Below are 27,040 nucleotides of genomic sequence, written 5' to 3'. Positions count from 1 at the left end.
GTTCATAGAAACGGTGGCAAATATCAAAGCAGACATGTACAGTATGTACTTAAAATAATGCACTAAGGTAATTATTTTTGCTTATTCCATGCTGAAAAAAAGAAAAAAGAAAACACAACGTTTCGGCCATGGAGCCTTCTTCAGGTGTGAGCCTTCTTCCTCACACCTGAAGAAGGCTCCACGGCCGAAACGTTGTGTTTTCTTTCTTCTTTTTTCAGCATGGAATAAACCTATTACTTGTTCCTTTGCAGCCTACGCATGCTGACGCAGCTACCCACCTGAATTATTTTTGCTTTCCTATTTGAGAGCAATTCATGGATTCATGGATGGAAAAATCAGCCTTTGTGCAGACAAAGAATGCGATGGAAATCAAAGATTTGTTTTTAATCACCTTTATCAGAACAAATAAACACTATTGTTTTTTCTCCATTCTGTCATGTGTACAGTTTTCTTTCTGCAAAAGAACAACTTAGTCCTTTTTAAGGCTCAATTACTAACATACTGCACTACACTTTTACCGTTAAAGTTCAATGGCACTTGCTACACAATAAAGATATACTTTAATACTACTGTTAATTCTGACTAAATGTGACTTTGAATTTATCCAGTAGATGGAGTTGCACATTTAGAATATTTTGAATACTGTCTTTTCTAGCATATAATGTAAACTCTATTGCTAGTTTAATAATGAGAAGCATCGATGAACTCAGGAAAAGTAGAGCAACTCATGCATTCCTTGTAAATTCCTTTAGATTAACCTGAGGGTAGTGGTCCAAAAAACTGTTAATATACAATAGGATGTTAATAAATGTGACTAAATAAGGTTACAATAACAGAAAATTATTCACTCTTCTCTCCTGAAGTAATAAGGACCGACAGTATAAGATTTTTTCACAAAGCACTGACTGTTTCCTGGTGTCTTTCTTAAAACATAAATTTTCATTTTTACCTATGGCTGACTTGTACTACATTTTCTAAGAGCTTTACTTCTTGCCAATTTTGTTTTGAAGGGGAGAAGGCTTGAATGGGTGAACACTTAAAAATAACCACCAAAGCCCCTCCTGGAATATACATGTTAAACCGCTGGATTCGAGCCTACTTACTGTATAAAACAATTGAGTAGCCTGGAAGACCTGGTGCAGTACTTTCAGCACTGAGTCAGAGGATGCATGGGGATGTGTTCTGGCACCACAATACTTCAGAATGAGACACTTGCCTGGCTGTGAAATGTGGCGTTACGGAGTATGTGTCATTAATGGATATGGCCATAATTAATGAAGTGTCATTGGCACAAACAAGACAGACCAAATGTAGACAGATTAGTGCATGACTGAAAACATGACTTTTACTCTCCTTTCCCTTATTAAAATCAATTCCAATTCCCTCAATTTATTAATGTCAGGAGAGCATGAATTTTTACTGAAAAGCAATGGCAATTTCAATCAATAAATTTAAAAACATATACATTCATGTAATTATATGTGAGTTGTCTAGGGAACTAAGTCAATAGGTGTGCAAAAACTGAAATAATTGAATATTCAATTAAATAAACAGTTTTTTCCATTCAGAAGGATGTGTAGAGTGGTGGCCATTATGCGCTGTGCAATGAAGGAATTAATCCCAGCCAGTAAGGTTGGAATGGCAAACAGTCTGTAAAATCTATAAATTGTGATTTAAAGAGCAATAATGGTAATTACATTTCTCAGTAAAAGCAAATCCTTTCTACCTCTGACCTGCCCAACTTTGAGCAACTGGTCATTTTCCACATTACAGGAAACAAAGAGCAGTACCGGAGATTCAGAGCCAATAGGAGAAGACTCATTTCCCTCACCAACAACAGCACGTGCATGCAGGTGCCCAGGAGGTTGCAGGAGTCGCTATGTCACTGACAGCACAATCACCCCTGCTTTACTAACCCCAATCTATCCTTGTAGGCACTCAGCCAACTTTCACTGACACTGGAAGAATCCTGGTCACAGTCAGCTAGTGACATGAACCAGACCTGAACCCATTCAGAGCTTAACCTGCACCTGGATATGTACTGACTGAGGAACAAGTAAAGGTTTATTTCATGCTGAAAAGAGAAGAAAAGAAACACAACATTGCAGCCTTCTTCGGTTCCACAGATGAAACGTTGTGTTTCTTTTCTTCTCTTTTCAGCATGAAATAAACCTTTACTTGTTCCTTTTCAGCCTACGCATGCCGACGTAGCTACCTGCTTGAACTATGTACTGATTAAGCTACTTAGTGGCCCTATCTAATAGTTTCACTCTCATTTTGAGTCATAAAGATCTGTGTATTCTGTTACTCCCACTCTGAAACTCATCCCAAGCTAGGACATTGATAAAATTTTACTATCACATCTTGCTCAACGTCTTTTGGGGACAGCATTGCTACTCAAGACATTTAAATACTGTTTATATACTCTACAGTAGCTGTAAAGAGTGCTATTATTTCCTCATCTTGTCATTAAATTTAACTTATAATTCATATAATCTTGAAGGTTTCTCTCCTAACTACAGATTAAGTGACATTATAGAATATTAGATTTCAAATTCATATCTTACAAATTATGGAGAAATGAAATTAATGCCTGACAGTGTTCAACTTTATCAATAGGACTGTTTATGACTGTTATAGCAATGCCCAGTGAAAAAAAACACCGATATGGTAGCAACTCCAACCCCCCACCCCCACCCCCACCCCCCACACACTTGACTAAACCGATCAAAAGCTGAAAACTAATCCAAAAGTTGAGCAGAATCTTGACTAATTATAAAGCAGATCTCTCAAAGCACTTGTAACATTTAGGACTGATCTGTTTATATATAGTTCAAAACTATGAAACAGTCAACTCATTCTGACGAAGAAATAATAATCTGTAGATTAGAAAATAAAGGAAAATCTTTTCATATGTTTCTATTCCATGTTTTTTTTGGGCGAGATCCCTGAAGAAATCAGGTCAGGTCCAAGAAAACAAGAAAAAGTAGTCCACACATACATACTGCATACAGCCTGGCAGTCCACAACTGGAAACTTGTGCACATGCCACATTCACCGATTTATTTTTCAATCTGTTAAATTCAGCAAACAAATAGTAGTTATGCATTAAATTGTGCAGAAAATGTCATCTTTAAGTTAACTTGATTTCTTAACTTCTTTCACTTAGAGATTCTGTGAAACATGCAATTTAACCAGGGGTGCCCAAATGTTTGCACACAACTGTATTTTTACTTTGGACAGGCTTGAGCTGCAATGGGAAGATGCATCTTCAGACACATTAAAAGATGTTGACAGCCGTATTACAAAGAATGAATTGAATTAGTCAGAAAAAAGGTTAGTCTAATATTAGAAATGTTTTGAGAGGAGAAAATTAAAGGACTTTAAAATGAATGAGACTTGTGCTGAAATAATTTCTGGCACCACTCAGCGTGAGGCTCTCCATGCTCTGAGACCTTCTCGAGATGTGAAAAATGTGCATATTTACACATTTACAATCACAATTTAAAAAGAATTTTCAAGACAGTCACTTTTTATCTCATTGACTCCTCAATTACATTCCCTCAATAAGTCATTTTTAGCTCACTAGGTGTAAATACTTTAAAAACGTGTAAGTGCTTTGCTGTGCTGCTTAGACACTGTGCACATTACCAGTGCTGATTCAGTTCCCAGTCAGGAACTGCATGTGATTGATATGGGATGGATTTTGCATTTAAATATTCATCGACATTTCCTCAGAAATGAGGAGAAACATTATTTGAGAAGGCAGTTCCTAAAATCTGGTTAGAGCTAGCTGAGACTACTGATTTGAGCAAGAAATGTGCTTTGATATTGTTAGACGCCTGCTTATACCTAACTGCTTGGTTTTCTAACCAAAAATTTTTTAATTTCATCCACTACCTGAGATGATCTATTATTGTCAGTTTGGATACTGAATATGGGACATGTTCGACTCTGCTCTGTGCCTCTTGCTTGCGGATTTTGGGAAAACACACTCCAATTCCTACCTAGACAGCAGCAAACACAGCTGCACCAATGGATACTGGGTCTTCTGCCGTGACAGAATTCTGCTTTTTCTAGGATTTGAGTAGGTGGCGTGACTTCTGTAACATACTGTACTCATTGCAATGAGTCAAAAGAACAGTAGAGATTAGCAGGAGATCATAGAGCCAGATTCTACAACCCAATGAACCTGACGGGTCCATCAGAGAGGAAAAATTTAATTAATATAGTCAGCCTAATAGTATATGATTGTGGTACGTGAAATGACCAATTCATTTTTACATTTTCTTATGGGAATGTTATTGACTGTGGTGGCTAGAAAGTGTATTATATGGATGTTAAGTGCGATGCGCTCGTCATAGATAAGTGCTCCACTACTTTCTTGGCCCCTTATACAACTCCCGTTTACACTGAGCATCAGCATCTGATAATTCCCACATTAACCACGGGCTCGGACTTGAACTTTAAAAACCTGTTAAGAGTGATGTAAAAGGTTAAACATCTAAACAGTGATCCAATAGCAAAGAGTACATTAATACTATTTACACATAATAGTTAAGTTTTAATCTTTTGAGGACCAAGACTGTGCCATCAAAATACAACTGAACTGGGATCCTGTGGTCATGGTCACACAATCCGGAATTAAAATGCATAACACTATTTGATTTTATTGATACACTCTTCTTTATAGTATAGGCTGGAAAGGGCATGGCTCAAATTCTGCTATACAACAATTTTTGTTGTCCATGATGTGATGTGACCTGTAGGTGTGTTATTTCACACACTGAAGGCAGCAAGAAGCAGGAGGATCAAGGATGTTCACTAACCTCATAACTGTTTGGGTTTTCAGTTTAAAAGAATATCACTTTAATTCCTTTGAAGCCACCAAGAAAAATGTCATCCTAAGCTTTTGATAAATATGTACAAATAGAGGTTAATTCCAGAAATTCAATGTAGGAAAAAGAAAAAAAAACACGTTTTGGCTATGTGTGCACGTGAAAGAGGGGGGCAGGAGAGAAGTGGGTAAGAAAAACAAGAAAAAGAAAATAAGAATGGGGACATGGGTAAGAAAGTGTCCAAAACATGGAAATCAGAGACAAATTCAAGTGAAAGTGTGAAAGAACTCTGTAAATGTTACTCTTTCTTTTTATTACTTAGGAGAAGGTCAAGGTTTTTTATCTACAAATCAGTGAGAAACGCTGCCAGAATATAAAATACATAATTTTTGAAACGATGCCAGAAGCACTGATGAAAAGGCAGAATTCACAGGTAATTCTGAATGACCAGCACAAGCGGCAGTGAGCCAGAAACCCCAGAATTCCCTATTGTAAATAATGGAGAATAAAGAAAACAAATAAACCAAGAAGAATAGCGTGGACAGATGCATATGTCTATGCTAATTTCACTGGAAAATATAAAAAAAAATCTTCCTCGGGCTACATGAATTCCTCAGAGCACACATCATAAAAAGGAGGACTTCCTCCAGGAAATCATAAGAGCAAACTGCTTTAAATGCTGATATGGCTTTGGGGTGGATTTTTATCACAGCACTGTATTTAGGCATACATTAACTCTTGTTATTTGATTTTGGGTACTCAGTTGTTGTTTTTTTTAACTTTCCTCTGCCTTACTATAATGTACTGTAAAAATGTAAGACAACCGCAACGTTCAGTACTGTACATGAAGAATTATACAATGCCTTGCAAATGTTTTTGGCCCCTACCAAAAACCTTCACATTTTGAAAATAATTGTGGATGCATTTTTTTCAAATTAAGTTTTTTTTTTTGCAAAACTGTAATGATCATACTGAACATTAAATAAATTAAGTTAAATGTCACAAAAACCTGGGAGAAAATAAACAAATTGAAATTTACTGGTTGCAGAATTATTCACTCAATCAGTGATAATGCTTTGTTGTTCGTAAACCAAAGATTTCTGGCTTGTCAGATCACAAAACATTCTACCACGTGTCTGTATTACTGACATGTTTTGCTGCAAACACTTTTTTCGGCAATGGCTTGTTTCTTGACACATGTACAGGACAGATTTGTGTAGAGACAGGGGTATTATGGATGTATGAACACTACCCCCTTATAAAGACACAGAAGCTTGTATATTTTTCAGTGTCGCTTTTTCACAGTGGCATCCTTAAGCAGCTTCCTACATGCCCAGCTTGTCAGTTTGGAAGGGTGGCCTGACCCAGACAGTGGTATGACATACCGTATAGTGTGGTGAAAATGAAAACACAACCCATTATTATCATATTTAAGATATATGTTTCCTTCCACCAGTTCTCGCCAAGTACTAATAGTAGATAAAACTTGCCCCACATGACAAATAACATACAACATTTTAACTTTTTACTACTTAATTAAAAAAAATCAACCAGGATTTGATGTGTGATGTTGTGTGAAATATCAACAACAAGATAATAATGTAGATGTAAAATGACAGGAATACAATCTATAAGCAAACTCAAACTGCAGGAGCTAGAAGAAACTAAGATAAAATGTTTGATCACTTTCATAATTTAAATGTCACTGTTTCTTTCATATACTTATGCTATTGAGAACTCTTATGTTTACAGGCCTAACTTTGTTACAACAATTTGTGGTGCATCCTTTCCTGCGTCTTTGTCAAGTCTTAGCTGCTGGCTGTCCTCATGGTGTCAGTGCAGATAGGGAGGTGAAAACTTTAACGTGGGTCAACTGTTTTTTTCTTTGAATAATTTATTTAAGCAACAAATTAAATGTAAGCTGACAAAATGCAAAGAAAACTGTACAACTATTAATATATGTCCTGTATATGTATATGTCCTGGCTGGGGATAATTATTAATGGAATGACAAGTTAGATTAAAAATTTTAGTGTAATCTAACCATTTTCTATCTGATTTATCCAATACAGGGTCCTGTATCTCAACAAAGCCAGATACACCCTGGACAGAATGCCAGTGTCAGATGGGGCAGACAGACACAGACACAAACACAACCACTGACAGCAGGGTCCATTTTCACAGAAGCCAATTAACCTACCAGTATGTATGTTGACTGTGGCAGGAAATTGGAGCACCCAGAGGAAACTACTAGGAACACGGGGAGAATGCACAAACTCCGTACAGATAGCACCCTCAGGAATTGAACCCAGAGCCCCAGCGCTGTGAAGCAGCAATGCTAACTACTGTGCCATCATGCTGCATTTTAGGGGATGTTTCTGCACCTAATTTTAATGTGAAGTACAATAGCACTTCAGATTAAAAGATATTAAAAATACTTGTTCCTTAACAATGCACACATAAAAAGTGTATTTCTTTATTAGCGTGTTAACGCTTTCCACAGTGGAGCTTTGGTCATACAGAGTATCAATCTTGCAACTGTAACAATGTGAAAAGCATGACTGTCCTCAGCATCTTTTTAATAAGCCTAATCTGATTTTGTGAGACTTTATGTTAAAATAGTGGTTTCAATAATGTAAATAATTTTTGCATTTTTAAGTTATATGAAATAAAGCATCCATCTTCTGACATAAATATAAGTTGGGCTGTCACAGCCTTATGGGCAGAAAAATGTTTGGATTTTGTAAAACAGCTGACCAAGCAAGTTAAAAGCTAATTGCTACGATAACAAGCTCAACAGGTCTCTTACTTTAACAGCTCAGAATGAGTCATGTGGGAAGTTACCTACATACCATCCGTTAAAGTGTATAGATCTTGTTATTTATAAATAGGAAGGACTTGAAATACTGTTCAGCTAATTTAAGCAACTTATCAAGCAAGAAATGTGAACCAGAACGTGAAATATTGAACCGTTACACTTCCTCATTGCATTTGGACTTGAAAGTCTTCAAACAGGTCTGACTTACACTGAAGATAGTAGAAGAATATGATTAGTAGAGTAGATAGCAGAACAAATGAATTGAAGGTCATGTGTACTTACAGAAGCCACTCCCATTATTCTGGGAAATGTGAGAGATGAGCATGCATCTGGAGTCTGTCCAAACGTAGTGTAAGGTGTCTGGAACCAAGCCTTTTCATTGGCCCAGATCACATCACACAGAGGGAGGATAGATGCTCCCAAGCCAACAGCAGGACCATTCACAGCCACTATGATGGGTTTCTTAAACTGGATGAAAGTGTTCACAAAGGCCCTGGAAAAAAAAACAGATATTTCAATTTGAGCATAGGCTTGCAGCTTCTAAACGAGATGCGAGATTCTAATACTTCTTATAGATCAAAGATATGAAAGATTTGTCAGATGGTTAGAAACAAACACCTTGTGAATTAAACTGCCGGTTCTGTCAACTGATTAAAAGATAATATTGCTGCACAAAGGCAGACACACAGTACACCCATCAATTTAACCACTGAAAAGTACAGCTTTGATCCATTAAAGTAAAGTTATTGCAAATAGAAAATTTGTTCAGAGGATGTAATCTAGAGACAGACATTTCAGACCGTTAATGCGAGTTGCCAGGAAAGAATTCCTTAAAAAATTGCTCATTCATTTCCAGACGTACCGTCATGATTTAATATCTTTGTTGCCTGTATTTCCATAAAGCCAATGGGCATAACACCAAAGCGTTATAGAATGGATAAAGCCAGCCTTATTCCTACTATATATTTTAATGAAAGACACAAATCATATGACCAAAAGGAATTAAGAATAAAAAAAAACCTTGATCTTCATTACACAAGTCAACAGCCAACAAATTAATAAGGACACAAAATCTGTCACTATTCAAGTTAAACGTTATACCACCAACCACAGGGTATATGGTTCTGTGACACTTCAAGCACATTCTTTAGTAAAACCTTAAGTCATGTAACATGGTTTCCGGAGGGTTAAGGTGAGTTGAGTAGGGTTACAATTCAAGCATTCTAATCCTCTTCCATAGAAAATATTTAACACTTAAAACCTGTGCTTAGTCCTTTTATTCTTAATTCTCACTGTACCGTACCTTTTAAGCAATGTAATCTATTATACTGGACATGGCTCCTTATGAAAGTATTCAGACCCTTGAACAGTTTTTACATTTTGTTGCTTTAAAACGTGCAGTCTTGACACTTTGAAGAAGCAGGCTCGACAAAAGGAACTGGAAAAAAACTCAAATCACACATGTTTTTTAACATGGCACCTAATTCATACTGCAAATACTGGCAAAAGGTTTTTGTGGTCAGTCAAGGCAAAATTTTGGTCTAAATGCAGAGTTAGGTTAGGTCTCATATTATTATAACATTATAGTTCTAATTTTCATCAGCAGGGACTGGGAAGCTGGTCAAGACTGAGGGGAACATAGAAGCAAATCTGAAAGGAAAACCTAGTACAGACCTAAGACTGGGACAAAAATTCACCTTTCAGCAGAACAGTAATTCAAAGCATGAAAGCAAAGCTACCCTGGAGTGGCTTAAGAATGAGAAAGTGAATGTCCCAGAAACAAATTCTGACTTACTTTGTGGATATGTCTCAACCAACTTTGCTCACTGTTTAAATTAAAAATGTTCATGCATTATTTAGCAACTTACAGAAGGGGACATTGCAGGAGGGTCTGAATTATTTTACAAGACACTGTGTACAACAGTATGCCCAGAAGGTTTGGCTACAGCTATGAAACAACTATGGTAAATAACTATCCATTAATCTTACAGTAAATTAAAAAGGGAGTATAAGATAACTATTCAAGACAATCAAATTTCATAGTTTTCTTCTATATTGTTTAAAATGTGCTCCACAGAAAACATGACAGTATTCGTTATAAAGAGGCAGCAAAATATATTTTCTTCAGTTGTGTACTTTTATTTTGGTTTGGAGAAGAGCTTCTGTGAGACAGTTTAGATTTCACATGGTTCATGCTAGAGACACCTGCTGATGTGGTCAGAATAAGGGCCAAAAATAGACATTTATACCACATGCTTCTCTGATTTGTTGCTTGCTGCATTTCCTGTGTCCGCAATTAAAGCTGAATAGCGTGGGCTTTGAGAAGAAGGCGAACTTCATCTTATGTTAATTGCTAAATTTTACAATGACATACGTCACTTTGACAATGGATGTATAATATTGTCTACTACCAAGATCAATTCCAGCATAATTCAAGTGGAAAATAAATTGTTCATATTGAAGTGTTCCTAATTTATTTTTTTATCAGGTGCATTTATTAATTGATTTCATTAACTAGTACCCTGTAAAGTTGACTGTAGGGGGCAGATTTATTCAACGTTGTAGAATTTGCTTGCTTAGAAAGTGTGTCAGGACCTGATGCCATATTTGATCTTTGTAATTTTATCACATGCCCTTCTGTAACAAAAGGAGGCAGGGATTATTTCCTGTATCCACTTTTTGTAACAATATAAATACTATTGCAGCTACTAAAGGTAGTAAACATGCCATAGTAGAACCCCTTGAGCTAACGCATTAATACGTTTTTATTCTGAAGTTGGTCTAACACAGGTCTGACACCTTGTATCTATATTGACAACTGTGAGTGAATCATTCCTGCTTCAAATGTCCTTTTTACTAAATGGTCTTTTGTCAACTTTTCTACCAAATCCTGAACCTCACGGAATAACAAACAACTATGAGCTCTACCTGATTTATTTTGTTAACAGAACAGAATGAATAAAAGGAAGGAGTAAAGTCAACATCTACCTGCATCTACTGTCAGAGAACAAGTTACTCCTGGTAAGTGTCAGAAGCTTAACTCATTAGCACATGACACAAGGTAGGACTACAGTATACCCTAGCCCATCAAAAGGTCCAATTAACCTAGCCATAAAAAAGGCTCAGGCCAGAATCGAATCTAGAAGACAAGAGCTAACCACCGTGCCACAGTGATGCCTGAAAATGTCACATCATCAATTAAACTGTAAACTTCCTTTTGACTCCAGATTTTTAAAACAGACTGGTAAAAATGCTCAAAACAACACACTTGTGTTAAAACATTGTCTCCTGCTGTTTAATTAAGTATACAGAAACAATTGACAAATATAACATGTACTGCCATCTGTAATCATCAATTAGCCAACATACTGAGTATCTGGAGCATGATATGGTAATAGGCTTTATTTAGTGTGCTTTTGGAAAATGCTAGACTTTATTTTCCCTATTTGTACATCATGTATGTTCTTGGGATAATAATGGTTTAGGAGGCCATTTGGTCTATCTGGCAGCTGGTTGTTAATCGCTAATGGTTGTGAGGTTCTCCTCCAGCTGTTTCTTGTCAGAATCCAGGGTATTAGAGCTTATAACATGTTTGCTTTTGCTTGTTCCACTCTCCCACCACACTTCATGTATTGATATGTCTTCTTATCACTTTTAAATACACTTCCATGTTGTTCCCAGTTGTGTCTTCTGGTTAATATTTCACTATGTTTTGTTACTTTCTAAAATACATTTGTCCAAAGAGATCTGCTGATATTAAGTGCTTTGAGTCCCTGTAATGCTTCTGATCCGTCGATATACTAACAACATTTAATACAGAACTTTGACTTTCCTCATACTGTGGAATGTTGTTGATTTCGTCACTGGTAAACATCTGAGTAAAAAATAAATTTAGTAAATAACCCATTCCCCTTTCACCCCTTTTCTATGTTTTCCACTACTGTTTTAGAAACGTTTAACTTCATCTTTTACTGTTGCAATACTGAAAAAAGTATCTAAATTCACCCATGCTTGCAACTCATTACATTAATCTTCTTTAAGTGGATCCTGTTTTTTATATCATTTTACTAAGTGCTTTCTTTCTCCTTACATACATCTTGATTGATTTTTAAGCCATTGCAGGAAGTCCTTTCTAAGCCAAGACTTATTTACTCTTGGAGATCTTGGAGATATTCAAGGCAAATATCGTTAAAATGTTGGTATCAGTCCTTTACAGATTTTGCATTCACTCCTTCCTGTCCTTCTTTACGTTAGGTAAAACAATTGAATTAGACTCTTTAACCTATAATTTCAAAGGTGTCTTCTTGTCCATTTAATTTTCAGCTGTTCACAATTGTCACTTGAGTTACAGTTCCCATAACGATATGTCAAATTCCAAAAAACCTGCACCACAAGAAGTCTTAGGGTGTTATCCAAGCACTTACTAAATCAGATTCCAGGAAAAAACGTGGTACCTCGTCCACAGTGCAGCACATGTACTCTGCAAAACTCAAGAGACTCGCATAAAAAGCCCAGAAAGATGGGATTTGAAGTGAGAACATCTTGGAACAAGGATTGCTGAAAGGCAAGCACGAGGAAGCTCCAGCACTGAAGTGTACAGAGACCGGGATTTATAAATCTCCCGGATGATGCAGAGAGCACAAGACAGAAAAGCTTTCCAGAAAATGATGAAACTCTGAGAGGCAGAAGTACCATCCGGGGTGCCTCACCTTGCATGCAGTGTACTCAAGAGGGAATTTGAATCTGTACCTTTGACCAATTTTACACTGAAACAAGTTGCCAATGAGATTTAGAATTGAACATTTCTGATGCCTTACTTTACTCCTCAGGTACATTTTTAAGGCAAAAATTAGGGGCGCCCTGAGGCACACCCTTCTAAAATATTATGAGATAAACAATGGTATTTAAGATTAAAGCAAATTGCGTAACAAAAGGGATTGTTCTATGATCATGTGACCACTTCTTTGGAACCAGAACACGCCACTGACACACCTCGAGGTGACTGTTCAGTCCCCAAGCACTGCTAGTACTGTAGGTTGCGGTCAGTTAGAGGGCACCTGCTGGTTTCTAGTTCTGTTATTTAGCACTTTAATTGTCCTCTTGGTGGTATTTTCATCTATTCACATTTGTAGTATAAAAAAAGATGTATGGAAGAGAACCATGGGGAAACCATTCATGTTATTGTTCCTAGCAATAAAAACAAAGAAGAAAAAAATCAGAAATCCTTGGAGCTTTACCTGATAGTCTCTGCCATTTTAGTGCTTTCTCTCTTCCTGTCATCAGTCAGTCGTCGTATAAAATAAATAAAATCAAGGCCAAAACAAAAAACGCTTCCCACAGCACTCAGCAGAACTAATTTACTATCATCCGCGGCTGCTGTAGTGAGTGCACTCTGGAGCTCCTTCATTACCTGTAAGGCAAAAAAAAGCAAAGGCAGCCAATGAGACATTCATTACCTTAGCAGTAGTTGTAAATGAAACTACTACCGATGCCCTGCTTATTAACACCCATTTTTCATATCAGTTTGAAAACAGCAGGCATAGAAAGTGACAAATTAGTAATACGAAATTTCACCAAAAAAAGCCATAAAAATCTAGGGGCAGAAAGTTAGGAGTCTGAAAGAGTCTTGTCTTCTTCAGCAACGCTTTGGCATGTCTTCCAAAAACTGGAAAAATTAGGTTACCACAGGCAACACTAGCCTATTAGAAAATACACAGCAAACCAGTAGGCATTTCCTTGCCTTCAGTCATTAAACTGAAGGGAGTTATTTGTCCAAGCTGTAGTGAAAACAAGGGCTACAAAATCGAATAGAACAAAATATCCAAATAATTTTGTTGCACATTGCAAAGGCTATTTTGGCAGGAATTCTGTGCACTTCTTTCAACCCATCTGAAGAAAGTGATTAGCATGATGTTGCTAGTTGTGGACGAATCAGTAAGAATCTGTCACTAATAATAAGTGACAATGACAAATATCTTTCTTTATTTGCCACAGCTAGGAGTACACACACCGGTGCTCCAAAATGCCCGTATACTTGCAATTGCTCAACACTTGTGGCTAGTTAATTTTTCTAACAGGTGCATCTTCTTTCCCATACAGTACCTCTTTAACGCAAACATATATTTATGTCTGTCAGTCTTTTTATTGATTCTGAGCATGGTACACGCTAACACTAGTAAATCCCTTGCATAAATAATGAAAGCATGTGTTCAACAAAAAGGAGAATTTATTTAATGTATTTTGTTGGTGATTGCAAGATGTGTCAAGTAACGTATGAACGTTATGTTCGTGTCTCCTATTACTAATTTTAAACCACATTTACAGGAGACTTTGAACACCACATCAGTTCCAGGTTAGAACCAGAAGCACACAGTATTCTACATATACAAATAATATTAATAACACTGTAAGGTGGAAAAATCTATGTTGTATTAATCACTGCTGTTGTATTTATTTCACAATATGGTAATACTAATATATAATTGTCAGATTACACACAGTACATGATAACTCATGCAATGCATATACACAAACAATTACTTATGTCAATGCATGCCCATGATTTCTCATACTCTGTAAGAAATTTATAAATTAATTCTGTAATAGATCCTGAAAGCATTTATCAAATAATACTAATGTCCTTTAACCCAACAAGATTCACAGAAATGACCTCAAATTTATAGCCTGCAGTGGTCAAAAAACCCAGACTACAATCAGTGACATATCGGACTTGTGCTGCAATTAATTATGCAGCATGGCACTGTGAAGATCCCAAAAAAGTTTTAAATAATTTAAAACAGCTTCATAAAGAAACAATACACATCCTGTTGTTTATCAGTAAATAAGCTGTCGTAAATAAGTCCTTGTTTTGGTAAGGTCCTAAAATATTTCTGGGGTGATTTCAAACAGTTAACCAGGTTTTTAGTTTAAAAACTCAAAACGTCGATTTAATAGTTACCAATTTGGTTAAAACGGGACAAAGAATTCCAACAGGAGTAAGAATTACAACTCACTAACAAAAGGTTATTACTGTATAATCACCAACAGAGACTGTGCTGATTACTTAAGCATTCCATTGCACTTGTGCCTATGACAAATAAACTGCACTGAACTGAAATTATTCTTCAGATCATTCACGCCAAGATGGCTTGACTGTCATTTTAAGGTTTCAGACTAAATACTAGTTCAGTCAGTTGTTTAACTCCTCCAAACAATTTTAATTACAGTGATTCAAGTCGACAATGACTGGCTTGATTTTTAATCAGCAGATTTGTGAACAAGATAGACCACGTTCTTGCTGCAGCTTTAAGATGTAAATTATGATACTAAAAGCCCTCCTACTTAATGTATTTTCATTTCACTGTACAGTACTTTTAATAGCCTAGATTGGTCAGTCAAAACCAATTAGAGGACCTGACTCCCTGACTCTTCTCAAACCAACTATTTCTCCATGACCCACATTAGATTTGTTTGTATTTAATTAAAAGTTTCCTGTTATTATAGCTTGACCATGGATTTTGTGAGGTTAGCTGTAAAACCTAATTGTTCTTGACTCCTTACGGCTCGCTTTAGTAGGAACTATGTACAAACGGTGGTTTTCCAATAATCTTGATTTTTAAGCCACTCCATCGCAGTGTTGGTCATTTAAGGTCAAATTTGTGCAGCCTGCTGTTTTTGCAGTTCTCTTGAAAAATGGTTTTATTTGAAGCAGGCTGGTTGGATTGTTTTTAGAACATATTTTTGTATTCGTGAGTTAATCTGATACAGCAGTGATTACACTGATTATGGTACTGACCATTTTTTAAGAATGCACGTTTGCTAAAATATTCAAATGAACTAACAAACCCACGAGATCTCTATAAATTTCCAAACACACATTTCCAGTGAAGTGTACGTGCTGATGTATCTGTGGTGAAAGAAATTCAATAGAAAAAAGGAGGAATTTCTTTATGTTATACAAAAATATAACTATGTGCCTATTTAAGCACTGCAATGCCATATTCCTTCAAGCCATATCATTTGGACATACTTTGTACTAGTGATAGTGCCAAGCTGGTCTTGTGGGATTAGAAATGTAGAGGTCACTTACGAGGAAGGGAGCTATTAGCAATTAGCAACTGTAATAAACATCTGTTGTACTTGTTGGCAAACGTTCCTGTATTTTGTAGATAATGCCTTGTAAAAAGGTCACAACTGAACAGAATTTGTTGTGTTTCTAATATTTTCTTCAGACTTGTAATTCCGCACATGGAAATACACACATTATTACAAATATGTCTAATCATATTAGAGGAAACTGCATATGTATATATTTATGGGGTATGGGGTTTTTAACCCATAAAATACAACATGTGTTGGTACATTTTCTACTGATTTAATTGGATAGGACCTTAATGCAAGGTAACTTTGTGAGCAACAGATTTGTTATTATACATTATCAGCTGTTGGGTGGCTCAGTGGCGCAGTGGTTAGTATTGCTGCCTGACAGCGCTGGGTTCCTGGGGTACTATCTGCATGGAGTTTGTATGCCCCCCCCCCTGTGTTTATGTGGGTTTCCTCTGGGTGCTCCGATTTCCTCCCACAGTCCAAAAGAAGATATTGGTAGATGAATTGGCTTCCGGTAAAATTGGACCAAGGTGTGAGTAAGTGCCTGTCTGAGTCTGTGTATGTACCCTGCCTTGTGCCCGTTGCTTGCTGGGACAGGCTCTGGCTCCCCTACAACCCTGAATTAGATGAAGGGGTTAGAAAATGTAAGGATGGATTATCAGATGTGGCTAGCCATTAACAAACCTCCAGGATCAATCCACTACAAAGAATATCTTCCTTTTAGAAAGTTACACACATGTGGAAATGTGTTTTTTTAATATGTGAAGAACTTGAAATTGGTCATTCCTGAAGTACATTAGACTTCGGGGAACGAGGACCATGGCAGTACAAAGGGCAACTCTGAGCTGAACTTTTGCAAATTCTTCCACAAGGGTAAACCTACTGATTTGGCGTACATTTCTTTTTTATTGCCTCTAATTATGCTATTTGAGGTCTTCGGCTAATCTGACTTCATTTGTTTTTGTGCTCTCAAGAAAGTAATGAAAGTGACTGATGTTCAGGTCAGTGCATAAGGCCTGTTCTCCAAGGAATTTAATTTAAGATTTGTTTAAGGAAAGAGCACGCCGTGGTTGTTTCATGCTACTGGAGCGCTTTTAACTGACTTGGCAACATTACATGTTTTAATTGTTTTGGGTAAAAAAAAATCTTTCTTGAAGACTTTACTTACATCTGGATTTAAGGAGTTGTTTTCTGAAGACTTTGTGGAGAGTAATATGTGAGTGAAGCCGTCTTGCTTCTTGACAACAATGTCTCTGTACCGGTAGGCACTTTCAGTTTGTCTCACGCTAAAGCGCAGCCTCTTGTCGAAAGCCTGCCTGTCTTCAAACCTCCTCTTCCCTGCTGTGACTCCTGTGGCTGAGCTCTGTATGCTTGTTGTACCGTTGGCTGCCAGGGCTTCCATGAACGTAGTGGTACCTGCAGGCGACAAACCCAGATGTGTGTGACGTCAACTTACGAGCCATGAAAAAACGCTCAAAAAAGAAAGAAGAACATGTTTCTTAGAGAAAAAAAGTTAGAATCAACTTAATTAAAGACTGTAGGGAAAATCCGCTTGAGCTGTAGGTAGGTGGCACACTTCCTTATGCATCAGAATCGCCAAACCAATGTTACAGGATGGTGACCTGAGAGACACCGCTGGAGGCTCTTCTGTACGATGTCAGAGAGAGATCGCCGGAGACTGTATAACTGTATGGGCCTGTTTGTAAGGGAGGTTACCCTAGTTTCTTGGCTTGGCACACTCAGACCTCCCCAAATCTCCCCCCTTAATTCAAATGGTGAAGTAAGCTCTTGCTCAATAATTCTCCAATCACCTGAGACAACCGAGCCTACACCTGTCTTGGATTCATTTGAACATCTGGCTCTTGAAGTCTTGACAGCTGTGACTTCTACTTCAATCTTGGTGCATCAGCCTCCCATAACTAATGTCATTTCAGATTTGCCATTATTCAACCCAAAATACAACAGAGACTTTTACTTTTAGGGGATTTCAATGTAGATTTTAAGCCATATTTAATCACCCCACTCCCAGCCAGGACCCCACATTAGATCTTCTCATCAGTGGTGACACACTTCCAATATTGATGTTCCTGGCAATCTTGGATCATCTAGCCTTTCTAAGCAAATGTGATTGTTCGTCACCTCCCTCCAGTGCCAAAAGTAGCATCACACTCCGGAGATTAAAATCACTGACTCCTACGAGGTTTGCTGATGCAGTATGTGACTCACATATTGTTAAGACTAAGGCAGACACAAATCTCCTTGTTACAACAGTTACAGGCAGCTTGATCAGATATTAAAACCTAAATGCAGCTTTATTTGTGCAGCTCAATAGTGACAAGACAGAGTTGACTAGGGTCAACACATAAAACTGTGAAATGATGCTGCCTTTAGCTTGGTATTTGATGGCTGGGAGACTAGAGCTACCCAAGTGAAAAGTATCTGCGTTCTTCTCATATTCAATTGATCTTTTGAGACTTGTTGGAAAAATTACAGGAGTGTAATTCCTGTTTCCAATGCCATTTTACAACATATTCTATTGCAATTACATACTGAGAAACTGTTTAAGGTTTTTGTTTTCTCTACATTCATGAGACCATGGTAGTATCAAAACCCAGATACTAGAATCTTTACCAGATCCAACCATTATTATTCCTGTTCTCGGTGTTGCAAAGGATTGGCTTTAAAATCCTTCTGCCGACCTACAAAACAGTGAACAATCTGTTTCTTTCTTACTTCAAACAGTTCCATCTTTATGCACTATTATGCTTTATCAGCTCTGGTTTTAAATTGCGGACTGCTGATTCCCCTCATGCCGAGGAGCCATATACAGGACTTTCTACTGAAAAAATATTTAATATAACACACCCTGTCTTAAATAGTCCTGGTGACTACAGAAACAAATTGGTCTTTCTCACATATGAGCTGTTTGGTCTGAGTTTTATCTAAGAAGAGCACGTTTGCTGCAGTAAGTGGTATTGGTGAGCCAGTAAATAGCACTCTTATAGCATGTTAAACCAAGCTAATGCAGGTTTAAAGAATTATTCTGCACATTTTGAAGTAGTAGGGTGGCAACCTGGATAAATTAAACTCTGGTTTTATATAATCTGGCCTCCCTAAAGATTATTTCAATTTGTGAAGCAAATTTCTTACTCTCTACCTGATAAGCTGTGTAGGGGGACTGCTGACGCATAATGGCTGCCATATGTCACCCATGGGAGTGCTGAACTTCACTGGTGGGTAAGAGGATACCCGCTTTATTAAAAGTGCTATAAAAATCCAAAGATTTTATATTGAGACTGCCAGAGCCTCATGACCACTACATGTCACCCAAGTGGTGATGGGGCTTCCCTCCTGAATGTGAAGCATTTGGGATTTTTTTTAGGGTGAAGAGCTATAAAAATGTACCCTTTCTGGACATCATTGCTAAAAAGTGTCATTAAATTCCCATACCAAACATTAATTAACTTAATTATAACTGACATAATTGATTCTTAGAATGACACTGAAGTAAGGTATATTAATAATAATACTGGGTTTGACACTCACTGCATTTAATTCAAATACAGTATTACTGACACTTTTTGTCAAGAGAAGAGTGTGGATGAAATCTAAAATGATTTAAAATCACAATGTATTTGTTGTATTTACAAATCACAATTTTAAAGTCACCAATCATGAATTTGATGGCTTGTGTGCGGGTTTATAGACAGAAAAAAACTATTAAAAGCTCTGCAAAGGAACCACAGATTTTTTTAGCATAATCTGTGCAAAATACTGTTTTTTTCCAATTTTGTCACTAAAAGAGGTGTTTTATATTTCAGCCATTCAGTCACAAACTGTTAATTTTTTTTTTTTAAATTGACATTAAAACAAACAGCTGTTTGTCACTAGAAAATATTGTAACAACATATTTTCAATGTCTCAACCTGAAAGCAAAAGGATGGAGAATGAATCATCCCTATTTTGTGACTAATTCACCACTCCAAAGTTGATCAACCCTGTTGTTACCCCCGGTTTGCTTGCTATTACAGCACATTGCTCTTGAGGAGGTAGGTCCAATTGGCAGGGCCACAGAGTAGAGGTTAAAAACAACTGGGCAAGCAGTGGAAACTAGGTGTTGGAGGTCACTCCAGAAAACCTACAGTATAGTAACAAGATGACTGAAAAACAAGCTTTGTCAATGACACAACAGTGTCAAGGTGCATCATACCTTTCCAAGTCAGACCCAAAGTTTAACCGTAAGAAGATAAGAATGGTTAAAAATTAGATGAGGCTATCTAGTCCATTTAGCAGATAGTAGCTGCCTGTTTCAGGAAACTCATTGTTTCTTGGAATAATCCAGGTTCAATAATCTGCTTCAACAACATGGCTGAGCAGCTTGTTCCACACTCCCACAGCCCTTTGGATAATCATGTTTTCCTGTTTTCAGATGTAAATGTAGTTCCACACAGTTTCCCCTTGTATTCCCTGGTTCATGTGTCACTGTTTATTGTGAAGAAATCCACTGGATTGACTTTGTCAATGCCTTTAAGGATTTTATCAACTTCTATGCGGTCTCTTTAATTATAATAATTATAATCGCTTATACTTATATAGCGCTTTTCTGGACACTCCACTCAAAGCGCTCTACAGGTAATGGGGACTCCCCTCCACCACCACCAATGTGCAGCATCCACCTGGATGATGCGACAGCAGCCATAGTGCACCAGTACACTCATCACACACCAGCTATCAGTGGGGAGGAGAGCAGAGTAATGAAGCCAATTCATAGATGGGGATTATTAGGAGGCCATGATTGGTAAGGGCCAATGGGAAATTTGGCCATGACGCCGGGGTCTTTGTCAACATCACCATCCAAGACTGAAATGGTTCGGTTCCTTCAGTCAGTCAGTCTAGGATATTCCCTATAGTCCTAGAATGTATCTGATTTCTCTTTTCTGGTCTAACTCCGAGTCAGTAATATTGTTTCTATAACAGCAATAAATTAAATCTAGAGATACACTTAGAACTTTTAACATATTTCATGGCAGTCCAGTAGAAAAGTGACATACAAGAATAAAATTAGCCAACCACTGCAATGATTTTGAAACTGCTGCTCACTAAGGGTATCCAGAGGTCAATCTCTCCTTGCACTTAGCAGTAACAACTAAGCCTAGGAATGAATACCGAGAGACATTAAAAACACTAAAAATGAGCACTGGAACCAATATAACTTTTCATGCCTCCCAATGTATATACAGTATTGTTACAAAACATAGTATAATAAATAATATTATAGCAATAATACATACAAGAGATGGAAGACAAAATTGTACAGTAAGATATTATTAGACAAAGAGAAGAATGTATAAGGTATGTAGTATTCACATGGGACCAACACCTTTCATCTGAGTCTGTTTTATCTTGTTGCCTTACTTTCCTACTGTACTCCACTTCTCTCAAAAGCAATTTAAAGGAAATACAGCTAACAGACTGTTAAGAATGGAACAACCCCTCCCTAACCTAGCTGGAACAGCTGATTATGCAAGTCAAGGAGGTGGAAGTAATTGTTTGACAAACGTGTGTATAGAAACGGGCAGGAGCGGCACCTATATGTACTATCACAAGGAGGCATTGTGAATACGCACTGCATTTCTATTAACTTTTAACACTCATCAAAGTCCACAGACAAGTAGCACAATTTGACAAGCGATACATACTCTTGCACCTGCCACTGTGTGAATGCTTAACAAACCTTTGAAAGTCTGAAACAAACCTTTGAGAATCTTAAAACAGACAAAAGCATGTCTAGAGATTCTGTGACAGAGCATGATTTTTTTCAAAATGTCAGGTTGGATCATAATGCTGTATAGATTTTAACATTCCAGCCTCACAAAATAAATCCAATGGGGAAAAGTCCTGGTAACCTACATTCTTAAAGAACTTTCTACTGTTACTACTTAAGAAGTTCCAGATTCATAAATGAATTAAATTGTCAAAGCATTATCTTTTCATCAGAAATGTAACCTTAGGTACTATTCTAGTACATATAGGTGCACTTATAAACTATGACCAAGTCCTTTGGTTACTTCAAATGTTACCCACTAGAAGTCAATAAGTAACCCAAGTATGTCTTGGTCAATCTTAAAATTTGTAATTACTTTTTGAATTGCATGTTGCGTGTTCATGCTGTGTCCTCTCCCTGAACTCTACTTGCATGACTAAGCAATTTCATATATATTGCCCTTTTGAAACGTGCACCCTATTTTGAACACATCATTCACACTTAATGAATAAGTTGAATCTGTAACACTTTAATCTACGGATGTGTCTTAATAATCTCTTAATAAATAGATTTTGAGAACGAACTACTTCCATACATTTTATTGCAAAAATAATGTTGAGCTTTCGGAAAATGTTAGAGTATATTTATCAATCCATTTTTGAAACTCAAGACCTGACAGTCAGATTTGAAAGCTCCGTCATCACAACCAACAATTCTGGGTACGTAAGGTATAGTACCTATAAGAAAGTTGAAAGATTCCGTTCCAAAGAAGACAGTGGCCAAGACCTATCATAAGCAAGTGTCCTATATAACAATTTCAAATCACTTAATCATCAGAATTTTCAGCTGACAGAGTTTTGTCAAACAAAGCATCACTTACTGAATCAAAACTACAAATGTCAATCTGGGAATATTATGAAACAAATAAATTAACCCTTCCTTGAAAGCCCCCTGCACTGACAATGTGTATTGCTTAAACTACACTCTTAAAATAGAAAAAAAGAAACCCAGTATAAGTCCATTGCTTTTTGTTATTTTCTTCTTTGATGGTAAAGTAAGCATTCTGTTTCACCAAAAAAAAATAGGTTATGATACATATCAGAAGCAAAAGATTTTCAGCAGAACTGCAAATGTTAAAGGGGGAGGGATTGGGCTGTAGGTAGAGCTTTGATAAATGAGCTTCCCTATATTGAATAAAGATTTTAAAAGAGCTGCCCTCTTTTAAAATTGTTTTAAAAATGTTCACAGACATTCACTCGACCTGAGCAGGTACACAAACAGGATATATTAGCTGAATAGTTAAACACTTTCTGCATAGTTTAACACAAGAAATATGCAAACGGAAAAAAACTTTTATACTTGATTTATCACTTTTGTCTAAGACTGTGTAGAGTACTTGTTTTACGGAGATGATGTAACATACACCTGTCTTAAGGGCTAATAAAAAACAACAGGCTATAGGCTATATATTTACATCTGTGTAACGTTTTACTACTTACACATTACTTTTCTCGAAAACAGGCTCTGGCATGCATCTTTAATTAATTATGTGCTGAAACTGTAAAAATGGTAATAAATGGTAAATGGTATTCATTACCAGAAAGTCACTTATTCCTGTGAATATGACCATACCCACACATACCCACAAGAATGATTTAGAGATTCAAATTTCACTGGAAACCAGAGCACCTGGAGAAAACACACACCCACAGTAATGCAGGGAGAACATGCAAACTCCACACAGAAGGCACCCCGGCCCTGTATCCAACACAGGACCCAAGAGCGTTAAGGCTCTTAACACAACCTGCCACTCCACCAAATGTCCCCTGATAATAAATTAACAAACTCTAAAGCTGCAACATTTATTATTGTAGCAATTCAGCACAAAATTTCAATTTTAGTTCAATTAGAGCAAAGAAGCAATAACTGATATATTAATAAAGCACTGAACTATGTCATACAACGCTTACCAATCAACACTTGGTGTGCTGTCCTTTTGGCATTTATAAAAATGGAGGGGAAAAGGACATTTACAGCCAAAAATAAAACAAAGTTCACCATACCTTTGCCGTTGAGCGTCAGTCCCGAGGCAGTAGTAGCAGTCACTGGCCCCTGTGCTTGAGGCAGTATTGTCTGGCTCCGCGGCCTGGTCCCCATTCGAGCCCTCTCAGCCCCTGGCCCAAGAAGAGAGCCCACCGGCTTCTCCAGGGCCACTTCCGGGGGAACGGAGTCCTGCTCCTGCTCGGTTTGGTCTAGGCTGTGGGCCCCTTCACTGGGAAAATCCTCTGCCTCAGTCCTGCTCTTCATAGGGCTTTTGGGAACCAAGATTTTGATGCCAGTTTTGGACAGGTCCATGCTTCTCCTGCCAGAGGTCACAGAATGCGTAGTGGCCGTGGTGCGCCGGTACTTTTGGTGACTAGGCAGCAGCTGAGGTTCGTTTTTGGCGTCCAGCTCTTTGCTGGTCAGTTTGGGAGGAGTCTTTGCGAGTGAGCTCTGGGGGGGGCGGCAGATCTGTTTCCTGGCGTTGTTGTTGGGAGAGCTCCGGGTGGAGCGCAGCAGAGTGCTGTCCTTCTGTCGCTCACTGTGCAGTCTGTTGAACTCGTGGATGTACTCCACGCAGTTCACAAGGTGAGTCTCTGGCTCCCACGTGTCATCCTCGCAGTTGTAGCCTTTCCAGCGCACAAGGTACTCGGTTTTGCCTTTTTTGTTTTTCCGCTTGTCCACGATTCTCTCTACCTGTTCAATTAAAGAAAGGGGAACAGAAAAATGAATCAACTTCTCATGAATACTGCACACAGTGAAGACTTTCTTGTGCAAACATTTTTGTACTGTGCGGAAAAATTCAGGCAGTGCTCACTAATGCGTTCGGTACTGACAAACATTTTCATTATTTCATGACCCTGTTCTCAATGGACAAGGAATAAAAATTGTGACAGAGCCAAGGTTTTCATCCCTTTGATTGATAGTGAATAAAAGAATCCAAGTAATGCCAATGGTGCTGGGACTGACAACAGCTGAGACTATTCTTTCACTGTATTGTTAATCAGACTCAGGTTTTAATAAACAGTATCAAATTCCTCTTAAGCACGGCTGTTCAAAACTCTTCTAGAAAACAACATCTCATTCCCCAAATGACTCTTATGATCTTCTCCATGTACAGTTATTCATTGTTTTTCTTTTTAAATTAAAACATATTGTAGCACATGTGCTTTCAAGCACACATCTTGTTACAGTGGTATGAATGAGAAGTGTAATCTTGATAAAATGACATATTCCTCCTAAAATTGTCTATGCAGCATCCAAGGGAAAAGACTATTTACTGTAGGTTTTTGAAAGCTCATTTCTATCTTAGTTGTGCTTTGCTCAGTATTTTATGTGTGAGTAGACAGTGTCAAGATGTGCCCACAACACATTAATTGAATTATATGGGCAATTACACCATGGAGCAAATCATCTCTACTTTCTGATCTATGAATGGGAATGGAATCTGAACACATTCTGGCTATCTTTTGACAGTTATCAATGCCGACATTGCATTGCATTGCTGACAAGTATATAACCCAAATAGTATATACTTTAATAATGTATCCTGTGGAGATATAAACATGGAACTTCACTTTAAAGTGCACCTGGAGGGCATAAAATGGTAAAGAACCTTGTAAATGCATTCCAAAACAGTTTTTATCTCTATGGAAAGGCTTCTCATTTTGCAGCTGTGATTTAGTCACAAATGTCAGGATTTCCACAGAGTAACGTCATTCTCTGCTTTAAATAAAATCTACTACTATGATCACTACTGAGACATCACAGAAAAGAGTTAAAGCTACAGCTGTGTCTGTGTACAAAGCTAAAAGGGTCTGGGAAATAACCTATTCATTCAACAGGAGGAAGAAAACCGGTAAAGGAAAAATTGATTGTGACAAGAAGCCATTACCCATCCATTTACACATCCTGCTACAGTATCTAGAGGGCATTTCCAGAATAGCAATGTAGAACTGCCAGTGCAGAGTCAAGCAATCTACAGCACAAGCATTAAACAATTTAAAGGGTCACTATACTTTTTTATAGGACAGAATCATCTTTCAGGGAATGTTGCTGCCATAGAGATTTTAGCTATATACATTAAGTGGAATTTTCTTAGCCTTTACAGCAAGTTTGGAATTAAACTATTTTAAAATGAAGGAATGTCTGTAAAACATCCTCCTTATCTAAGCGTAAATAGCTGGTAACTTTGCTGAGCATGCATTCTTTAGCTATCTTTTTATATCCTCCCCCAGTTAAAAATAAACAACATCTGAAAAGACACTGGGATCTGTTGAGCCTACCAACACTAAACACTCTGCCATTAATGTCAGGGCAGTCATCTTTCACGCACTGTGTACTGTTAATTGGCAAATTAGTTTGTATTGGCACAATCCCACAGCTCTTTGTGCCTCAGGCTTCCATGCAAACACATAAACATTTTCCAGTACTGCAAACAAAACACACATTTCCTTCTTAACACACTACAGTACATCCAGACAAGTTCTCAGGCACTTCCAACAGGCATCAAGCAATACCACCACACCTGCTCAGAAACTGACAGGTAGTTAAGAGAATAAATATTTCTCACCTAGGAAAGCAATCAACATATTTCAAATGGCTAGCTGTTTGTTTTGCAATTAAAGATGAATTTATTAATCACACGCTAATCATTAAGCCTTTCTACGTAAAGTGCGTGGGAACAAGTGTGCTACTAGTTTGTTGCCTGGCTACCTTTCTTTTGTATTTATGTGCTGTAGACGCTAACTTGCTGCACATTATAACTACCCCCTTTATTACATAACTGGAAAATATACAGTACTTACAGTCTCAGCTTGACCTCACCTATGGAGACTTGAGGAAATCCATCTGTCCTCTTTACATTTCTTTCCAGTGAACAGATAGAATCTAAAACTACAGGGCATACCTCAATTCCAATTTTTAAAATCTAAAAGAAATTAAGGTGGGTAGCTGCATCAGCACGTGCAGGCTGCAAAGGAACGAGTAATAGGTTTGCTCCATGTTGAAAAGAGAAGAAAGAAAACACAATGTTTCGGCTGTGGAGCCTTCTTTGGGTGTGCGGAGAAGGCTCCACAGCCGAAACGTTGTGTTTTCTTTCTTCTCTTTTTAGCATGGAACAAACCTATCGCTTGTTCCAAAAAGAAATGAAACCATTTTAAACTAGCATCAGTAGAAATGTGTTTACACTCATTCTTATTTCCCCCAGTTCTGCATGTTCTTCACTTATGTGCAACTGCCAGACAGTTTGTGCTGGAACAGCTTACACAAATCTAATGTTTATGTCTGAACCGCACACATGGGACTGTTTAGCATTGCATTTCTAAGATTTTTGATAATGCCACCTGATTCAAAATCGCCGATAGAGTGACAAAGTAAAGGACTCATAATGAAATCAATTCATGTGACTCTTGTCATACAATAAGGGGGGCTTCCCTTCCCGTAGCTATGGGTGGGCACACCCTGCAAGAACAAT

The 27,040-nt window shown here is 37.6% G+C and overlaps 1 protein-coding gene across 1 annotated transcript in view; it reads right to left on the bottom strand.

The window, feature by feature from the left end:
• Positions 1-27,040, bottom strand: part of cdyl (chromodomain Y like) — a 142,575-nt gene that overhangs the window by 15,468 nt on the left and 100,067 nt on the right. Inside the window, exons 2-5 of the mRNA XM_088919616.1 lie at positions 23,589-24,261; positions 16,930-17,177; positions 12,893-13,065; positions 7,938-8,148 (exon numbers count right to left, since the gene is read on the bottom strand). Coding sequence (XP_088775742.1) covers positions 7,938-8,148; positions 12,893-13,065; positions 16,930-17,177; positions 23,589-24,261 — 1,305 coding nt within the window. The remainder of the gene's footprint in view (positions 1-7,937; positions 8,149-12,892; positions 13,066-16,929; positions 17,178-23,588; positions 24,262-27,040) is intronic.

The sequence above is a fragment of the Atractosteus spatula genome, chromosome 6 (assembly GCF_055471065.1).
Source record: "Atractosteus spatula isolate fAtrSpa1 chromosome 6, fAtrSpa1.hap1, whole genome shotgun sequence".
Lineage (NCBI taxonomy): Eukaryota > Metazoa > Chordata > Actinopteri > Semionotiformes > Lepisosteidae > Atractosteus > Atractosteus spatula.
Note: the sequence above shows the minus strand (reverse complement) of the source record. Positions and strands in the feature narration are given on the sequence as shown.